The sequence below is a fragment of the Grammomys surdaster genome, unplaced genomic scaffold (genome assembly GCF_004785775.1).
Source record: "Grammomys surdaster isolate TR1022 unplaced genomic scaffold, NIH_TR_1.0 125807, whole genome shotgun sequence".
In the NCBI taxonomy this organism is placed as follows: domain Eukaryota; kingdom Metazoa; phylum Chordata; class Mammalia; order Rodentia; family Muridae; genus Grammomys; species Grammomys surdaster.
Genome location: NW_021620638.1, coordinates 1,293,546 through 1,314,509, shown reverse-complemented (window position 1 = coordinate 1,314,509; position 20,964 = coordinate 1,293,546). Strand labels below are relative to the sequence as shown.

Sequence of the window (20,964 nt, the reverse complement as noted above, 5' to 3'; positions counted from 1 at the left end):
TAATACCAGTTTGAAGTATTATGGTGGGATAATAACATGGGGGTTGAAGGAGAATTGGGGCCTTTGTACTCTGTCCCTAAGGGACCTATCTTAAGTAAACAGCCAGGAAAGCTGGGAGGGCAGTTGGACTTTTGTCAGTAAACAGTGGATTTCGAGAAGGAGAGGTGGTGTTCACTCAGTGGATTTTGTAGATTGGAACAAATGTGAGAACGGAGGCGAGAGCTTGCCAGGGACAGTAAACACATTCGCGTGAGAGGAGCTGAGATGGTCTTTTAAGGATCTTAAAATTTCCACAGGCTTCCTGTAGTTTGTGCTATAAAAACAGTTTGTGGAGTGTAAAACCTCCCGTTGCTGAACTCCTCCATTACTTCCCGTTGCCGGAGGTCCAGAGGGATCTGGCAAGAGAGAGTCAGCATGTGTCCCATCCCGCCTTTACCAGTGGGCCCTGAGATAGTGACTGTGGCATGGTAGGGAGCCGGAAATGGCCAGGGTGCCATTTGGATTTTATCAGCCTCAGGAATGGAGGGGTTTTGGGGACAAGAGTGTATGACATGGCACAAAGGGAGGAAGTGGTGTTGACAGACGAAACCAAGTGTTTACCCATCATAGAATCAAGCCGGGCAGCTTTTAAGTCAGACAGCTTTTAAGCCATGCTTGTGTGGATATAATAATCACTTTTTAGTGTGAGCTGTCAACAGACAGCAATAACTTTTAATGAGATCTCTAAAATAAAGCCTTTATGGTGCTCATGTGTTAAGATTGCATTGAGCTGTTATTCTAACCCTGTGTTCTATCTCCCTCTTATATTGTGATTTATTATGTTTAGGCTTTTGCTGATTAATTTCTTAAGGAATGTATTTTATGTATTAAGCAATTATGCTAGCATTGCTAATTTAAATGGCTTCCGTTTGCTCAGAGAGTGCAGAAGAATTTACTTTAACTATAGGAAACACACACAGACACACCCCACAGCAATAGCCAGGAAAATGGGCAGGTGCAGAGCATTGCCTGTTGAATAATATTGACAAGTATGATTTATGTGAGCTCCTTAAGAACGTAACAGGAATATAATCCTGGGTCTGGACTGTGTGGGTGAAGGAGGAGCCTAAGACTTGGCAAGGAGGGGCTACTGGCAATGTTGAAATTGCTATCTTAACAGGGAAGCCATTTCTTGAAAGCTGAAACTCAGAATAATAATCCTGGGAAAACCAGGCAGGATGGTCCATTGAAGATGTCCCTTATAGAGGCAGTCAGTTATTGCTGAGTCCTAAGATTTTGTGATGATTCAAGAACATTGTTGACTCCATGCCTTTCTTGGTTTTTGTAGTATGTTTCATTCTGACTGTATTGTTCTTTACTGAGCCCCAAGTTTGCTTTATTTTCTCTCTTCCTTTCTTCTTTGTTTGGCTTATCATCTGAGCATGAGTAGTCATTTGTGACCTAATTGTGTTTTCAGATTGCAAGCTTTGTGAACAAGTCCGCCATAGACATCTCAATCCTGCAGCGGTCCTTGGCCATTTTGGAGTCAATGGTTCTCAACAGTCATGACCTATACCAAAAGGTAGCCCAGGAGATCACCATTGGCCAACTCATTCCTCATCTTCAGGGGTAAGCATACACTCTTGTGTCTTGTTTCTGGGAAACAGTCACTATGATGGCCTGGGAAACATTGTAAACTTGTTATGTTACATACGCAAAATATCTTGACTTGGGAGCAAATTAGCCACTACTCTTATTGGTCATGATACAATCCCCAGGGCTCTCCCCAGAGCCTAGACTATAGGATACATTCAGCTTTGGTAAATTTTGGTAGACATTGGTTGTTTTACTTTTTATAAGACATAATAATATACTTTACTGTCTTAGGTTCTCAACAGTGTCAGTATCACCTATAATATTTCTTACCTATGATACTTTCTGTGACACTGAATATTTTCATCATTTTTTTTTAGCATTTTGAGTAGTTAGTTACTTCTGGTTACATATCAAAACCTAATTTTTGGAGCTAGGATCCATATATGGAGAGAGAACATGTGGCACTTGTGGTTTTGAATCTAGGTCAACTTAACTAGGAATTTTAAAAAGCAGGCCTCTTCCATCACCAAACTTCAGGTTTGATGAATAAAATAGTGAAAGAGTAAAACACATGCATTATTTTCTTAAGAGCCTGCATAAGATGTGGAGGTTAGACACCTGGCCTCAAACTCTGCCATCTTTGCAAAGTTTCCCCATTCTTCCACTCTTTGGTAAACTTTGATAGTAACACTGAGAGGGACTCTGTTATGCTTGTTATGCTGTGTGGCTTGTTATATTCAAGTATTGGTGGGTGCTGGCTGGTGGAAGAAACATTATGAGCTAGCTCATGTAAGCAGTGCATTGGTTGGAAGGATATGAGGATTCCTTGTAGTGCCCAGAAATGCTTTAAGATGTGTTTTAGGAAATATTTTGACTGGCATCAAGGGGACTCCATCCTCTGTTCTCTTAAGTCACATTTGCTTATTCTCCATAGTAAACCTGCTTGAACCATGTGGGATGTGTGTGACCATGTGTAGGCATATGGATCGGTAGGAACAGAAGGGTTAAGCCAGCAGTTCTCAATACACTGAAGATGTTGGCTTATATTTATATTCTAAACTATAAAAGTCCATTAGATGTTTAACTCATTTGGAGGTAGGGTGTGAGCAGAATTTAAAATTTAAGTCAGGGAAGCTGTGGACTTTGACCTCAGAGACTTAGCTCAATCTCAGAAGGATGGGTTTTGTGTGTAGTTTCATTTAAAATGACATGGGTTTCACTGTCTCCTAATGTAATGTTGATTTCACTGTCTAGATTTCTATTTCTCAATCTCACAGACACAAATGTTCATTTACAGTACACTTCACTGAGGAAAGAAAAAGCCTGTTGTGTTCGCCAAGTGCCTTGTTGTAGACGGAGGTGTGGTGTGTAATTCTGTCCTAGATACTGCAGACCTAGGAAACAGTATCTTCCCTGAGTGTAACTCTGAGGCTCTTGGCTTCTGCCTTGAGTCCTTATTCACTGTTTACCACTTGGCTTCCCTCAGAATTTCTTCCCTCTTTGCAGCGAAGAGCAAAATTTTAAACAAAAAGTTCCAACATTTACTACTGTTACAGCGTTTGTGTTTGCCAACTAGTTTTTAGAATATGTAATGTTGCTATGGGAACAAAGCTGTTTTCTTTTAGATAAGCCCAGGAATGCTGAGACATCTACAACTGCTCCCATACATGTACCAGGCATTAGACGAAAACACACACTCTCTCTCTCTCTCTCTCTCTCTCTCTCTCTCTCTCTCTCTCTCACACACACACACACACACACACACACACACACACACAGCCCACAGTACAGTATCTGGGCACTTGCTTTTAATTCAGATGAAGAAGCTGTTCCAGCTGGCCTCATGTACTTCTGGGTGATCTCTTTTGATCAACAGGTATAATAGCAATTGTGTATCTACGTGTTCAGCCCAGGGATCTGTGGGAATATGTTACTATGTCATCAGTTCTGCCTGCGTTTTCTAGATCTTGCCTTTCTCCTCTGTTCAAGGACTGTATGTTTGTGTTTGATACTGAGCCTTACCATGGCTGACTCAGGGCTAGCATCGTCTGATTTCCTGTATTGTTTGGGTCTTTGCAGGACAGACCAAGAAATCCAGACTTACACCATTGCTGTAATCAACGCACTTTTCCTGAAAGCTCCCGATGAGAGGAGACAGGTAAGTCTCAGTTCTCTAGTCCTAAGACTGTGATCAGGATGGGGCTAGGAATTCTCTTCTCCCCCTGCCCCGGGAGCTCTGTCCACAGGATAGCCATGCCATGAAGGCTGACTGGGGCATAGGAGAGAATAGATGAAGAAATCATTTAGTAAACCATTCTAGCTAACAGTAAAATCCATCAGAAATTCAGATTATTCTATGACTAACTCAGTCTCAGAAATAAATTAGCAACAAGATATGTACTTTCTTATGGAAAGTTAATGTTGACTCTAAGAAGCATAGAATTTAAGCCTTGCTCATTAGAACAGAGATTGTGTTACAGTGTTTAAATTTTACATATCTGAGTGATTTAGGAGAGTGAGCCCTGAAGATCAAGATCCAAGTTCACGCTGACTTGTTTATGGCCATTCGGTAGAGGTCCCTAAAGGGGGATTCACATGATCTGTTTACCTGGATGCCCCTAGATTGTATCAGCAGCTGGGGGTGTACACCTTTATCTGGACTTAACCTTAGATGTAAAAGAACATTTTAGCTGGTCTACATTTGATATTGGTGTGTTCACTAGCATAATTTTCATACTACAGGAAAGGCATATTATTTTCACTTTACAAATGAGGAAACTGAGGTTCCAACAGAGTAAAGAACCTGACCACGTCACCACAGTGGTGAGATCTAGAGCTAGAAGCCCTGCCCCCTACTTGATTTTAACTGCAAATAATCCCATTGAATGCCCCACAGGCAGAGAATCCCAGAAGTCAGGAGGAAACGAGGCCCACTTTCTCACTCCAATAAATTAAAATATTACCTAAGCACTTGTACCTTGAATTTTACAGAACATCCCCTTTAAAGATTGATGATTAAGCCTGGGACATTCCATCAGTTCTGCTACTATTGAATAATTTGTGGTCCTGCTGAGGGCATACAAGGTGGTAGCACTCGATGGTCAGGATTTTATTATTTATTTCAGTGTAGAAAATGAATTTGGAAGGACTAAGCTTTGGTGTCTCTCCTTGGGGTAGTGGTTGTTCTGTTTCTACCCCTTGGGGAATCCTTTCTTGCTGTGTGGATGAAGGGAAATGTGCTCTTTGGTTTTGTGGGAGAAAGGCACAGCTGCTGAGTGGCCTGATGGATCTTTTCCTTCGCTATTATTTTATTGGACCATGTGGTGAGAAGATGTCTTCCAAATTTCTTTACAAATACTTAATGGCTTTATAAGCATTATTTGAAAATAACCTTTAGTTAACAAGTTCAAGATGAAGAAGGATGAAAGACTCCTTCGTTGGGGTCCCTGGGTGGACCCTTGTAGTCCTCAGGCTCAAGCACGTTCATGGCATGGTTCTTTCTTTATTCTGTGTACATTTGTTTTACTTGTGCACTTTCCCACCAAAGGGAACCATCCATCCATATGCATTATTTTTATTTACCGACCTATTTTAAAAACCAACAAAGATGCTTGTGGCCAACTTCCCATGTCAGCTTACCCATATCTACATCTCCATGTGAACGTTTGTGTCATTTAAGGCTATACTATACTCCCTGTGAGTGCGCGTGGTTATTCAAGCAGTTCACTTATAGTTCACATATATCCATGAGGGAGACAAGGATACTTTTGTTTTCTCTCTAATCCAGCTCCTCCACTTAAGAAGAATTGTATAAAACACTTTGATTTTCTCTCAAGCCCTTTTGGTCTGCTCTGTGCTAGACACCATCTCTTTGTATGGAATACAAAGAATGAAGCATCACATTCAGAAAAAATACTGTGAACAAATGACTAATAATCTTTGTATGATGAAGCTGTCTTATTCCTTCTAATTGTATAGACCAGTGAGCTACACCTTCTTTTCCTGTTTGTGTCATTTGATAATATTGAACAGCACATTAAAAATAACTTTTATAAAGTTTTAAAAAATTATTAAAAGAACTTTGAAGTTTTTTGGTCCTGTTTATGGGACCCAAGAGAAGAAATTTGAAACAGAAGAAGCCAGTGGACCTCTGTTTAGGTGGAAGAAAGCCTGCTTCTCCAGTGTGGAAGGGGTGGTCTTCTGAGTAGTCATTTAGCTTGTTTCTGGGGTGTCCTTGGCTTGCATTCTTGGTTTTCAGAGCTCAGGAAAGTACTCCATACTGAATTTGGACATTACTGCCACGTCACCATCTAGGATCTCCTGGCAGAATATCCACCCTTTTCAGCAGAGGATCAGCAGGGCATGGCACTGAAGCTGCCAGCTTCTAACAGTTGCTCTGAATTTCCATCCCCTCTTCTCTCCTGCTTGCTTTCCTTTCTGTGGTGGCGATGACGCCGTTAGGTTGATGTAGAGAGCAATATTGACATCCTTGATTGCCCTCTGACTGTAAGTCTCCATGTTTCCTTTGTCAGCCTCCGTAACTGGGCCCTGCTCTCCCATTCTGCTCCTCACCCCTCCCTTGCTTGTATGTCCCCTTGTTAGCTTCTCTCCCCGTGCTCTTGATTCTCCCAGCTTTCTGCAAATTTACTTTAATCTTGGTAGCTTTTATAGTTTTGCTTTGTAGTGGTAGTTCAGCGCCTTCTACTTAGTGAGAATTGCAATGCCAAAAATACTCCCCAGCAACCACAAAAAAAGAATATTTTGGTGTCTTCCTGAATATAAGCAGTATTTTTATATTCTTTGAAAGTATCAGTGCTTTTTTGGGGGGACTAATTTTCCCTTAGTACCCGCTGGTCAATATTTTAACAACAGTCTGAGAATTCAGTCCTCTTACAGTTTGTTTTCTGTACTTGTGTTCAACACAGTTAGCAATCAAGAAAATGCCTCACAGACATGCTCACAGGCAAATCTGGTTGAAGGAGTTATTCAGTTAAAGTTCCCTTTTCCTAGGTGTGTCACATTGACATATTAGTTATTGCAAGTCCATTTGATAAAGCTACCCCTAAATCCTCTCTACCAGTCAATGAATGCCACAGCCCAAAATACAGAAAAGAGGCTTTGCTAAGCTAAGTGAGTGTTAACTCCACTGCATAACATCTGTCCAGCTGTTAGTCCTTCAGTAATCTGGACTCAGTTCACGTGCATAGCTTCCTCCACATCTAGGGTCTGCGTTCTTCGTGCTCAGCTTGCATGGATGAAAAGGACTGGCTTTAGGAAGACTTTAAACTTTTGACTCTTTCCATTTTTTGGTTGATCTGCTTATTGAACAGTTCTTGCTTTATAAATAAATTTATAAAGTTACATAATGAGGATGGGGCTGGAGAGATGGCTCAGTGGTTAAGAGCACTGACTGCTTTTCCAGAGGTCCTGAGTTCAGTTCCCAGCAACCACATGGTGGCTCATGGCCATCTGTAATGGGATCTGATGCCCTCTTCTGGTAAGTCTGAATACAGCTCTAGTGTACTCATACACAAAAAGTAAATAAATAAATCTTTAAAAGATAATACTTAAAAAAAAGAAAGAAAGAAAAGTAATGAGGATAAGAACAGGAGAAAACACAAAAACAGTCTCAGAGGCATGGAGCCATTTTTGTCCTTTGTAGTGTTTGAGTTTTTAAATTCTGTTTTAGAAAAAGCAGAAATTAAAAAAAGAATCCTACTTTGCTTTTGGATCTGGGTTTTATAATCCAAGTAGAATGTACAAAAATTAATTTCAATTGGCCGTTTCCCAAGAAATACTGCTGATATTCAGTTAGGAAGCACACCCCAGGATGAAGTAGTTTCTGACTGAAGTGAGTCTTTCTAACTGAAGCCTTTGTGGACATGTCTTTCTCTTTCCCAGGAGATGGCTAATATTTTGGCTCAGAAGCAGCTGCGCTACATCATTTTAACAGTGAGTACCTGTGCACTGAAGCCACTGTGTTGGGGAGAAATGACCTAGTGTCTGTGAGTCCTTCTGTGGGTCCACACTGGAGTTTGATCAGTAGGGCCAATCCAGGAGGGAACAGTGTGCTTTAGAACTGTCACAAACAGTGCTGTGTGTAGTCACTCCCTTGTGTTGGTTGGAAGGTCTCCGCCTGCTGGAGGAGCCGAGGAAACATATTTAGTGCACCTCAGCTTACTTTTGCAAGCAAAGAAAATCAGGAACTCCTTGGCTCAGAAAATCCACCAGTATGAGCTCGTTTTGATGAGGAAGGTGGTTGGAAATATGGAAGATTCTGGGAGAAGGGCCTTAAAATTCAGTGAAAAAGAAACTTGCAGTGTCATCTTGTGTTTAGGGCTGCACAAAACAGAAAGCATTCTTTACCAGCTATTCACCAGTTATTTGAAGCAAGTTTAATATTTACCAAACTAACGAACAGCAACAACCCAATATGTTGTTGTAATTCTAGAGTTCAGAAAGCCTTAATACACACACACACACACACACACACACACACACACACACACACACACACTTTTGAAATATAGGTTTTGCATTCTTTAGGTATGAAGAAGCAAACAAATCAAAAGGCCATTGCCTTTTGAAAGGCATTGAAAAGAAAGCTTGTTACTTAAAATCCACCAAAGGATTGATGTGTTCCACAAGGAGAAATGTGTCACAGCATGGGAGTGACATAGGAGAGAGGACCCAGTACATAAGACAACTGCAGGAAAATGAGGGACACAGTCTGAACTATAGTTTCCTAGGAAAAGATGCTTCGGAGACTACATTCCAGCAATGTGGCAGTCAGGTTCAGGAATGGCTAGTTCAGTGATTTCTATTGGCTACGGTGTTTATAGGTTATGTCTAGTCTCAGGATACCTGACTTTGGGTGTTTAGGATACTGGGAAGGTGGCCATAGCCCTCCTAGTGTGCATATGAAAGTAGTTCTGCTATGTTATCTGTACAAACTGTTTCGGGCTGGGGCTTGAGTGCAGATTCTGCAGGGTAAGGAAGTTCTCACATGTCAGAATTTCAGAATCATGACAAGAGTTAACTTTGTGCTCTGCATCTTTTCTTTAATAACTTTTAAAAATGTAATTTGTCAACCATGTCTCTAGCATGTCATCCGAGCACAGCGTGCCATCAACAACGAGATGGCACACCAGTTATATGTTCTCCAAGTGCTGACCTTTAACCTTCTGGAAGACAGGATGATGACCAAGATGGACCCCCAGGACCAGGTAGGTGGATGCTCCTCACAAATGTAATCAGAGACTGTGAGACAGTGCATCAAATGTCTGTCCTTTCATTACCCTCAAATCGGGAGTCATATGACCTTGTAAGTGTTTTATTGATATCCAAGAACTTGGGAATATGGCTTTAAAGTTTAGGTGAACCTAGGATCAGAGAAGCAAGTGGAAGGGTTAGTCCATGAGGTCCCATACACATGCATATTTTTCCTTTTACAGTTAAGAGCTTGAGGTTAAAGCCCTGGGCTCTTGACTATACTACATTAAGTCAAGTTCCAGTACAACTGAGGGCATGCAAGGCCATGCGTGGCATCGATTCTACAAGTGGGAGTGGTTTCTATTCTCCAGTAACTAAGACCATAGGCAGCTCTTCCTTTTCCCTGCTGCACCCTCATTTCTAGGCTGGTGTTTTTGTTGGCTGGGTAGTTTTTCTAACTCCCTGCTGCCTCTGTCACTGTGTACAAAACATTCTGTTTCCATCCAAGAAGGCTTTAGGGGTGCTTCCCTTCTCGAGGTAGAGTAAGGAAGCAGTTGGGAGCCCTGCCCCCACTGTGCACATTCTCAATTCAAAACAGTGGTGCAGCTGTGGAAAGGAAAACATTCATTATTGGCACACGAAGGCCTGATCTACTGCAGATGCCGAGCTGCACATGTGGGATGTGTGGCTGCTGCGTCCCTTCATTCATGATGAGAGGCCATGTGAGTAAGAGTGGTGCAGAGGCTTGGATAGGCCAGTGACTGTGCCCCGTGCTTTTTTTCAGGTAGGCCAAGCATGGTAATCTGAGGAGACAAGACAGTTACCTTGTCACCTGGAGTGAGGGAGATCAGCGCCCTTAATATAGAGCAGCACTACTTGTAAACTCTTCCTCTTGTTCATTGGAAAATGAGGCACATAGCAAAATTAATCATTTTAACCATTAACTTCATTCACACAGTTATAACCTCACTGCATCTATAGCCAGGCCTCTTAGTATGTTGCCAAACTGAATTTCTGTGCCCACTGACATCAGGTTTGCCCTTCTTTCTACTCCTCCTGTCCCTCTGGCTCTTTATAGATTACCCTTCTGCTTCCTGTTTTTATTCATTTGACTCTTCTAGGAGGACCTGATGAACAGAACAAAAGTTATTTGTTCTTTTCTATCTAGCTTGTTCTATTCAACATATTTAAATTTTTATTATCATTTTTATATTTTTAGATTATAATGTAGTTAATTACAGTATTGCCCCCCTTTTCTTTCTCCAGCCATTCCCATATACCCACCTCCGTTGCTTTCAAATTCATGGCCTCTTTTTCTTTAAATGTTTTTACGTGTGTGTGTGTGTGTGTGTGTGTGTGTGTGTGTGTATGTATGTATCTGTATGTAAATGGCTAAATACAAAAATACAACCTGTTCAGTCCATATACTATCATTTGTGTGTGTGATTTCTGGGCTGACTGGGCAAGACTGTTTCTCCTGCTATTAGTATTCCTTAGTTACCTGTCTGTTCTTTGTCTAGGTTTGAGGCTAATGAGCGTCCCCTTTCTACATTAGCATGTCTATTGACATCATCCTTGTTCAGGTGTTCTTTAAGCAGCCATGTTGGTGATACTTCATAGGTGCAGCTTCCCTGACATTTCTAGGAGACATAATCTCATAGCGAATTTGTAAGGTTCTTCCATCTGGTAATATGTTGGTAATTTGCTCCTGGCTAAAGCTAACAACATCCCACTGTGTGTCTATACCACATTCAGCCTTGGAAGAACACTTGGCACTGTTTCTGCCTTTGGGCTCTCCCTTTTATTTTTGTCTTCCTCTAGTTTCCATGAAGTCAGGCCTCAGTTGAGTGAGAGATCTCTCATAGTACAAATACTGCTCAAGAACCACATATCCCTCTTAATTTGTTTCAAACAGAACATTACTCAACCACTCTCCAACTTAGCCTTGGCCAATAATAGCCCTTCCGTTGTTTGGGGGCTTTTATGTAGGACTGCCCTATATAATATTTATCATTGCTCCAAATGACTTGGCTGAGAGATTAATGCTGAGCAGAGAGAGGAGTCTGAGTTCTAATTTAGGACATGACTTGTCTTTTCTCTCTTCTGCTTCTCCTGAATGCAGTGATTCATTTAGACTCTGGGGAAAGGGGGGGTCTTCTGTCATGAACAGTGAAAGCAACTTTCTTTTTGCCTCTTTTCTTCCCCTCTCTAACTCCTTTAGGCTCAAAGGGACATCATATTTGAACTTCGAAGAATTGCTTTTGATGCAGAGTCAGAACCTAATAACAGCAGTGGCAGCATGGAGAAACGCAAGTCCATGTACACTCGGGATTATAAAAAACTTGGCTTCATTGTAAGTACTCTGTCTCTAGTCTGCTCTCCCTTCCCACCCTCCCCATCTGACCTCAGTCATATCGAACGTGTGGTCCTCTTGTGCTTTACAGAATGCTTTCCACATTTCCAGATGTTTAGCTGGTTTAAATAGGATCACATGGAAATCTCTTCTGGCTGTGGTGAAATGGAATAAGTTGCACAAGTGTGACTAATACTTCGCTTGTTTATCCAGTTCTGATTAAGTGTAATGGAGAGTAGTTAGGCTGGAATGCATCGAGCCTTCCTGAGCCTCCTTCGAAAGCCACTGTGGTTCTCCTGAGTGGGATGAATGTTGACAGTTCTAGGAGGCATCTTATTATTGGGCTAGTGATTGGATTACTCAGATGCATTGATTCCAGATCTAAAGAAAGCTGGAAGTCTCCTGGAGTTGAATCATGATGAGATTTATATATAGTTTATGTTTTTAAAAAAATCTTAAATGCTAATGGGTTGTTTCTTACACACACACACTCACACACACTCACACACACACACACACACACACACTCTTTCTCTTCACAAATCAGAATGCAACATGTATTGACTGCAACCTGCTGTTATAGATGTTGCCTGCTGTAGACAGCATCACCAGTTTGAAAGTGACCTTTAGCTAGTTTGAAATTCTGCAGTTGTCCAATGAGGTTTCCATTTTAATCTCCACCCAAAATGACACAAATAAGATGCTGACTTGAGTGGTTAGAAACCACTAGGCAATAGTTTTTATTTCAGATAAATTTTTCTGAAAACAAAGCAAAACAAAAAAACCCTCAATTAGGGTTTTGATTGTGCCAAATTACTTTCTATAAGCATCTAATAATCAACTTCTTATCTAGAGTGCGTCAAAGTGACCAGTTTTCAACTTTTTAATAATGACTCTTTAATTTAAAAAAATTCAAGCTATTGATTTTATAGTATTAATGTCTTTCTGAGTAAGAGTATTTATTGATTACACATTCCACTTTCCATCTTACTTAAGAACATTTTTGGGCAGCATTTCTTACACTGTGTCAGATCTTTGGTTTTGACAGTCCATTTGACACTTTAGACATACTGAGTTGACTGGTGAGACTTTCTTGTGTCTTGGTATCTTTGATGCCACCTCTCTACCTTTGTGTCATTCCTTTCTGAGACATGTGGCCCAGTTAAGGTGGACAGCATCCACTTCACCACCATTGCCTTCTACGTGTTCCCTCTGGGTTGGCACATGAGGCATAAAACTACTTCATGTGGAAGCAGCGCAGGATTGTCTGGTTGTTTCTGCCCACAAATCATCACAGTCACCACATGGAGCTCAGCCTGGCACTCCTTGGCATGGATTTCACTTGAATCATGCACAAGCTCTCAAATGAGCTCTCTTTCTGTGTACTGTTCATCTGCCCAAGGCCTTGGTGGGCCTAGAGTACAGCCTGGAGGCCAGAGGATTCGAGCTTCCTCTGAAGGTGAAGTGGGTGGGACGCCTGAAGAATCAACCTTGGTGTTTGCAGCCTGTGGACTTACATCCCAAGCCAAGGATGAGTCACTTCTCACGGTGTCTGTGTCCTCTGTCCGAGCATTATTGGAAATCCTGACCCACTTTGATTTTCAGGTGGAGTTGGCTCTCGACCTTCTCTGTCGTGGAGTGTTCTGGTTCCTGAGTTTGTGATGGGCAAGGGTGGAGGGTTTTTTTTGTTTTGTTTTTTTTTTTCACTGAAAGTCAGTTTGATGTGACCCTAAGGACTCTTAAATTTATGTGTCACTTTCCTTGAAGACTCAAAAAAGTTATTTTAAGGGTGGGGAATAAAGGCATTCACTAAAGAATAGCCCAAAGGGAGCACTGCTTTCCTGGATTTTGTTGTACAATTTTTTTTACTTTCATTTTTAAAACTTCCTTAGAAGCCTATCCCCAGGCTTAGGCCATGGTCTTGCATCAGAGGGCTGAGAAACTGGAAAGACTTTTGAGTAATGATCTATGCTGAAAATGGGCCAACAATCTTTACAAGCTGATAGTTCATTGGAGAATGCATGGCCAAGACAGAAACAAGCTTAGGGGCAGACTCACAGCTTCCTTCTGCCACCTAATGGCTGTTCTGCAGAAATGCTGCAGGCTGCCAGCCATAGTCTCTGCAGACTTGTGTTGAATTCTTTCTGTGCTTCCAAAGCAAACACTATCCTGCCTGTCAAACTCTGAACTTGAAAGAACACTGAGACTTTTGAATAAAATTTGATTTCTTTGAATAAAGGTTGAATTTATAGAAAGAATTTAATTTCTTATTTTGTTTCTCCCAAGTAGACCTATCCCAGGAAGCAGTAACTTAGCAGGTTCTTAGAGTCTATGCAGCCCACATTTCAGCTTCTACTTTTCTACTTCCAAGCCACAGGCTACGAAGCCTGTCTTTTTGTATATATATGACCTGCTCCTGTGCCTGCAAACTGGGCACAGCTTTTTGTTTTAAAGTTACTCAAGCAGACAGAGATTCTAGCCACCTTGGAGCCCTCCTTCATTTTAGGAAGCACATGTCTTGGTAACCACAGGCAGCATTGTGAGTTCAGGGTTCTCCAGAGGAACAGAATACTCTGTGGTGTGTGCGTGTGTGTGTGTTTGTGCGCACGTGAGTTTATTAAATGAGCTCTAAAAATACAGTTAAATCATAACTAAGAAGTTGAGAGCCTGGCAGTTTATTTGGTCCTTGAGGCTGGTGCCTTAACAGCCTATTGTCATTCACTAGATCAGTTATAGCCAGTAGTTGTTCCATTTACATGGTGAGATGCCTCAGTAGTCCCAGGCTAGTACCAGAAGACTGGGAGGTTCCTGGAGAGCCCACTGGTCCCTTGTCCATAGTGAAAGCTACTGGAAATGCTGGTTCTGCTGTCAGCCAAGACATTAGCAGAGAAATACCCAGGTAAATCAGCTCAGCTGTGAGAGGGAGGCCAGGCCATCGTAGAAAGGCTTGCCCTTTTAATCTAGGCTACTAAGAGATGGTGCTGACTACAGTGTGTGTGTGTGTGTGTGTGTGTGTGTGTGTGTGTGTAGATGGGAGGTTTAGGTGTTGTCTTCCTACATCAATCAAAGCAACAGGACAGGTCTGTCAGTAGAATTCTTAAATGTCTGATTCTAACTTGGGGCAAATTGACATTAAAAGCAACAATGACACCAGTATAGAAGGGGCTGCTGCTCCCACAAGGCAGAAAGGTCTTTTTTTTTTTTTTTTTTTGGATGACAATTTGATGGGAGAGGTGGATGGACTTATCTCAGCACCCTGAAGGAACAGATTTTCCTAATAAAATAATTCTAGAACACACACACCACACACACACATACCACACAAACACATCTTAATACAGGGTCTCATTATATAGCTCCAAATTTCAGAATTGTTGTAAAGTTACTACATGCCTTGTGTGGTTGTAACAATACAGAAAAATACGTAAAATAAAGCTGGATGATATTGTAAGGTGGTTATCACTGTTAGTGTCAGAGTGCCAGGCCCCGGTGGGAGAAGCAGGCAGTGGCATTGGATGCTGGCATTTCTATTGAAATGGAGAAGCCTCGAGGGCATCTGTAGAATGACTAGCTGGGCATGAGCTTCACCACCCTCACAGTAAAGACTGTGAGAAGCAGTTTGAATACTTGGTGAGTGACATGTTTGGCCAGGGCTCTGTCAGAGTCTGCTTTTGACTTGACTTTCAGTTTGTGGATTTGTGAGTTGAGAATTTTCGGTGTTCAGTCATTGGGGTAAGCACTGGTAGCTTTCATTAGATTTTCATTCTGCTTCTCAGTCAGGACAGATGATAAAATTGATTGAAACTTTTTTTTTCCTGGTGCCTCCCCATTCTGTTTGCCTTGGCTAAGAATCTAAACTAAAAGAGTTCTTAAAAAATATAGTTTTCATCTATTGTAATCTGCATGAATGTGAGAAGTTTTAGACATTGCCTTTAATTTTTTCAGAGTCATCTTTTAAATAAAAAAGAATAAAATAAGAAGGTAGAAAGGATAATAAGTGGTTGGAAATATATTTCCTTAGAAATAAGATTTTTGCACAGATATTCAGGAGAACGTCTGTCTTCATGAGTGACTGGAGGTAATCATGCACTTACACGAGTTTGACTATGCATAATTCCAGCTGCAGTGCTTGCTGTCTTCCTGACAGGTCCTCCTGAGAGTAGGTGACAGGGAATGAAGTCAGCTCTGTTTAGTTTTTCCTTCCTCCCTTTGCATCCCCGTCCTCACAGTGCAGAAGCTGCATTGTTGCTTTTCAAATGCCTTTAGATGTAAGGGTTATGAGAATGCCACCGGAGAGTAAACATGGTGCCTAAGTACAGACCGTTCTTATGCTCATACTGTTTCCCTCTCTCCCACTTAGATCACATGATGAATACAAATCGGTTCTCTAAGTCTTCAGATAAAGTATGTGGCCATAGCTCAATGGTATTAAAGGTTTTGGGTTCAATTTTCCCCAAAATGCTAATTAGTAAGTATATAAAATAAGGAAGGTATATCCAACTATCAATAAGTTGTGTATACCTCATTATCAGACAATTAATAAGCTGTTCAGAGTGATGGTTAGGGCATGGAAGCAGTGCATGAATCTAGATATTTTTATTAGAAACTTATAAAAGCTACCACTGCTATTATTGAAATAGTGCCCAGTGACTCATGACACTGTGACATAAGGTGGTAGGAGAAGTGGAAACTACAGGTTGTCCTGGGGCTAGGGAGAGAATGTTCTGTGCTTTTGGCAAACTGCTCATCTTTTGCATGACCACTGTTTATGTCACATAGAAAGAAAAAGTGGAGTTGGCTTTGAGAGTGAGGGAAAGATTATAACGACTTTTAATTTTTTTTTAAAAAGGGGGGGGATGTGTTGAAATACGTAGTCAAACCTCATTACTAATGGATTCCATATTTAAAAATTCTCCTATTTGTCTAAATTTACTTGTAACTGTAACATGAATATTCAAGGGATTTTCCAGTGTTATTCTTGTATGTATATAACCAGCACTAAGCTGCATAACATCCGTTTGGACGCAACTCCATTGACAGTGAGCAGATTCCTGTGTCCGCCCTCACACTGCAGGCAAGCTTTCTGCAGCTGGTCTCAGGCTGCTTGCTCTCATCTCTGTCACTGATGTTGCTGATTGAAATGACACAACACTGAAGTTTTGGGTGAGGTTCCTAAGTAGAAGGGGACTTTGATGTGCCGTATGGAGAAACGGCAGAATATGCGTTTTAGGTGAGTTTTGTACAGGCATGGATTATAATGCCTGTTGGCTATGTGCTATTTGAAAGAAATGAAGCAAAAAATATTAAGTAAGCTGTCTTTAAATAGGAGTGCACTTGAACTTGACTATATAGGACTGTATAGTTAACGACAATAACAAAATGAATCCAGTCCTGTGCTGTCCTGAGGAGTCATGCAGCTGTGGATTTAGACTCTGTAATGAGGAGCAGAGCATAACCAAGATTGCTTAGTGGGTAGAGGTGCTTGCTGCCAAGCCTGCACACCTGAGAGAGAGCCCCTGGACCCACAAGTAGGGGAGTGACTCAGGAAGGTTGTCCTCAGACCTTCCTAAGTGTGCTGTCGCACCTACAAGTGGCACATGTGTGTGCACACACATGCACAGACAAATACCATCTAATGAATTTTTTAAATTGAAAGATCATACATGTTCCTAATAAGAAGAACCTTGAGTATTTGGTTGTCCCTGTGGTGCCAGAGAGCAATGTCCTGTTTGTGGAAAGTGAAGAAGATGTACCTCTTTCTGAGTTATAAGGTTTTTGTATGCTCTTGGCCGTGCTCTTGGAACAGTCAGGAACATGGAATGGGGAGGACAGTCCACCTTACAGTGGATTGATTAAGGTATTTTAAGGAGAAATTCCTTGAAATTGCTCCTAACGTAATATCATGCCCATGGAACTGTATGGATTTTCTCTGACTCTGTTGTAGGTCAAGAGCCAGCAGCCTGTCTTCTGTTTTAGCATGGTGCCCAACAGGGTGTTGTCAGGTTTGCACACTGCCAATGTGATTCCATCTCTTCGAGTACAAGAATAGCATTAGTAAAAGTGGGTAACACATTTGTTGAAGAAATGAAGCCATAGCACTTTGAGCTGAGGGCTCCCCTTTGTGGTGTGCGTCTTCCTTTCACATGAAGGTGCTTGTGGAAAGCACAGGGTAGAATGAGCTTTGCTGAGAATCGAACCACTTTCCTACCAGGATAATGTGATAATTGGGTAGTAGTATTAGCCAGTTCTTTGGCTTAGCTACAGATGTACCCATAACCAAAATATATGTATTTTTCTGGTTCATCATAGTTCCTAAAATTTTGTACATTTTAGCTCTGTAGACTTCTGGATGAAGGAAATCCTGGCTAATATTAGTGAGGTTCCTGGGAACCCATGTAGGATGCAAGCAAAGGGATTACTAGAAACTAAGGCCAGTGTGTGGTTCCTATGGTTCTTTTATTTCCTTTATTCTTTCTTGTTTTAGACGGGTCTCAGTATGTAGCCTTGCCTGGTTTGGAACTTGCTATGTAGACCAGGGTGTAGACTGATCTCATAGAGATTGACTTGTTTCTGCCTTTGAAGTACTGGGCCCAAAGACATCCAGTACTATGCCAAGTTCTGTGTAAGGTCTTGTGAACTCTCAAGCAGGTACTGTGTGGGCTCTTTCCTCGGGGAACAGTTCTTCCTCTCTCAACCTCCTTGAAGCTTTATATACTGTCTTTTCCCATCTGACACCTGCATGCCCCGGTTCTAACAATTTCTAGGTACAGTCTTGTTTCAAATTGAGGCATCATGGACTTAAACCAAGAACATAAATTTGTGTAGTTAGAGAAGGGGGTTCTGGGAGCATTTAGGAGGGGGGAAAAGCATGATCAAAATTATTATATCAAAACAAAACAAACCAAGAAGAGCAACAACAAACCACTCTAGTCACTAGCAAAACCAGAACAGAAATAGCCACCAGGTGGCGCAAAACCACGGCCATTAACTTCCAGCCACCCTTCGGGCTCTGGTGCACTGGTGAGGAGCTTGCAGAGTTAGCAAGTATAGGCTCAGTAAGGGCTCTTGGACTCTGTGAGCATACACAGGCATCTTAGAAAGGACTAGAAGCATTCTAAGATATCTTACTGTCCTCCTTGTGAAAGGGAATTCTCCTGCTGCACCCGGGAGATGAGTTTTATCAGCATCCTCCTTTCTGGAGTCTCATTTTGCAAGCATTTCTCTTTCTGCTGTTAGAAATGGCTTTTAAGTGTGTTATAGCACATCTAGCTTTATTTTTTTATCCTGCCTTATCATGGAAGTGCAGAAAAATGTACTTGAAGTGCCAAATCTAACAACAGTAATAATGTATTTTTGAGGTTCTTTAAATGTAATTCATTAAACCATGCGGCAGCAATGCCTTAGAGAGGTCAGGAGTGGTAAATGGAGTCAAAATGAGAAATCACCAGAAGGGGTCTGTGCAGCTTGGTCATACTCTAGTGGTATTTCTTGTCTAAATTGCACCTCTTGACATTTCAACATTTTCTTTTAACCTGAATGGGCCCAAGTTCATTCTCTGGTCTTTCATCGGTTTGATCACACAGACTATCCTTGGCTTCCTATTCAGGTTCATGTGCAGAGACCACAGTTTTCTGAAAGTTGGAGGTTGACAAAACAGCAGAAGAAAGTGAGCGAGCATTGCCAGCTCTCATCCAGAACCCAACAGAGAAGATGGCTGGCCTCACTACCCATCAGGAAACCAGAGGAGCAGTTCCTCACTAGGAGGCCTCTTCCCTGAGCACTGCACACTGATGCTTGAGGTCTAGAAGGGTGGTCTTAGACCACCTACAAGCCACTTACAGCACTCACAGATCTGTCCCACTGCTACGAAACAGAATGGACCAGATTGTCACTGTCTGAAGTGGAGATTCAGCCCCACATCTCCTTTTTTACAGACTCGTGCAGCTGTTATCATTTCTGTCCATTTGATGATTTTATATATGTAGTGGGTTACATCCTCCTCCCTCTCAGCAAGGGAGAGAACAAAGCGGTAGAGACAATGGAGTAATCCCATTTTAGCACTTGCAACAGATACTGTATGGAGAGAGAACACAAGGTTAACTGCATCATTAAAACATTTCGATCTATTTTTTTGAAGAAAGCGTTTTTGGAGGGAACTAGTAAAAGCTACAAAATGTTGTTTGATTGCCACAAGTTTCATTTTTCTTGTAGTTTAATTTTTTATTAATTTAGCTCTAGGAAGTTTCTCAGGGGTGTTATTGGAAGTAGGAAAAGGAAACAATTTTTTTCCTTGCAGAAGTGATCTACTTTCTCTCCACTAGGGGGCACACCAGAACAAAGTTATGTAAAGAGGAAACCCTGAGGGTGAGCAGTAACTGTGGAGCAGTGTTTAACCTGCAATGTATGTGGCTCTAAAAGGTTCAGGAGGATTTCCCCCAAGTCTTCATGTCATTTTTAGCTCTAAATCCATAAGAATCTCTCTCCCTCACCTCTACCCTGTGTTTATAACAGATCTGTTATTTGCTTCAAGGGCAAATGCATTAACAAGGATTTATTGTTCACCTTTATGCTTCATATAAACTTTCTTGGCAGCTTTCTCCTTCCTTCCCTCCTTCCCTCCCTCCCTTCCTCCCTCTCTCCCTCCCTCCCTCCCTTCCTCCCTCCCTCCCTTCCTCCCTCTGTCTTTCAGTCTCTCTCTGTGTCTCTGTCTATCTTTCTCCTCCGTCTTTCCCTCCCTTCCTCCTCCCCTCCCCTCTCTGTGTGCATATATTCATGTGGGTGTGTGGATGTGTGTGAAAGTTGTGCACGCATGTCTATGAGTGTGCATATGGAGGCCACAGGTTGATATCTAAAGTCTTTTTCAATCATTCTCAGTTTTGAGATGGAAGCCTCTCTCCTGGACCTCACTGATTTGGCTAAGCTGGCCTGAATTGTGAGACTTAGAGTAACTCACTCCTACCCATGCTTGTGAGCCCAGCACTTTACCTATCAAACCACCTCCTTTGCCCCTCTGCCTGCTTTGCCATGTCACTACCCTCTTGTTCCATGTGTGCTAGACACAATGGATTTTTGTTCCTTAGCTCTAATGGCTCCTTTCCACTGTAGATCTTGCACTTGCTGGCTTTGTTGCTCTGACTTCATTTGCTCAGACTCAATTTCCCTATGTCAAGAACATTACTTCACTATTCACTATCAATATCAACATTAGCTACTCACCATGTTTTCTCATTATTTGAGAGCAAGTCCACTGACAGCTCTTTTGAAAGCCTGACCTTTATCAGCAGTCCTATGTCTCAGTCAACTCTATTATACAACCACGCTTTGTGACATTTATTAGGACTTATTATTAGAGGTGAGTTTTCTTGTTTACCTTCTTATTTTCTGACCCCTTCAATGAGGAGTCATTCATTGACAGTAGAGTCTCTCTCTGCTTTATTCATGTACATCCAATAATCAGATTAATCATTAAGATTGAATAGGCTTTCAATAGATATTTGTTGAGTAACTGGCTTGCTTTAGGAAGATTGTAAAATACCAGAGGCAAATAGTGTTCCCTGTATGACAGATTCTTATAGTGTTAAGAGTGTCCTTTAGATCTTTTGCTTCTGTTGTTTGAGACAGAGAATCATGTATTCCAGGCTGTCCAAGTACTGGATGATGCTGAAGATGACCTTGAATTCCCAGTCTTCTTGCTTTTAACTCTGAAGTGCTGGGATTACAGATCAATGTGCCGATAACCAGGTTTAGACAGTGCTAAGGAGTGAACCCAGGGCCTCCTTCATGCAAAGAAAGCATTTGCTATCTGACTTACATCCTCAAGACCT

The 20,964-nt window shown here is 41.6% G+C and overlaps 1 protein-coding gene across 1 annotated transcript in view; it reads left to right on the top strand.

The window, feature by feature from the left end:
* The window catches only part of Elmo1 (engulfment and cell motility 1), a 503,321-nt gene that overhangs the window by 191,948 nt on the left and 290,409 nt on the right, over window positions 1-20,964 (top strand). The window contains exons 9-13 of the mRNA XM_028789271.1: window positions 1,457-1,608; window positions 3,655-3,733; window positions 7,477-7,527; window positions 8,679-8,801; window positions 11,009-11,140. Coding sequence (XP_028645104.1) covers window positions 1,457-1,608; window positions 3,655-3,733; window positions 7,477-7,527; window positions 8,679-8,801; window positions 11,009-11,140 — 537 coding nt within the window. The remainder of the gene's footprint in view (window positions 1-1,456; window positions 1,609-3,654; window positions 3,734-7,476; window positions 7,528-8,678; window positions 8,802-11,008; window positions 11,141-20,964) is intronic.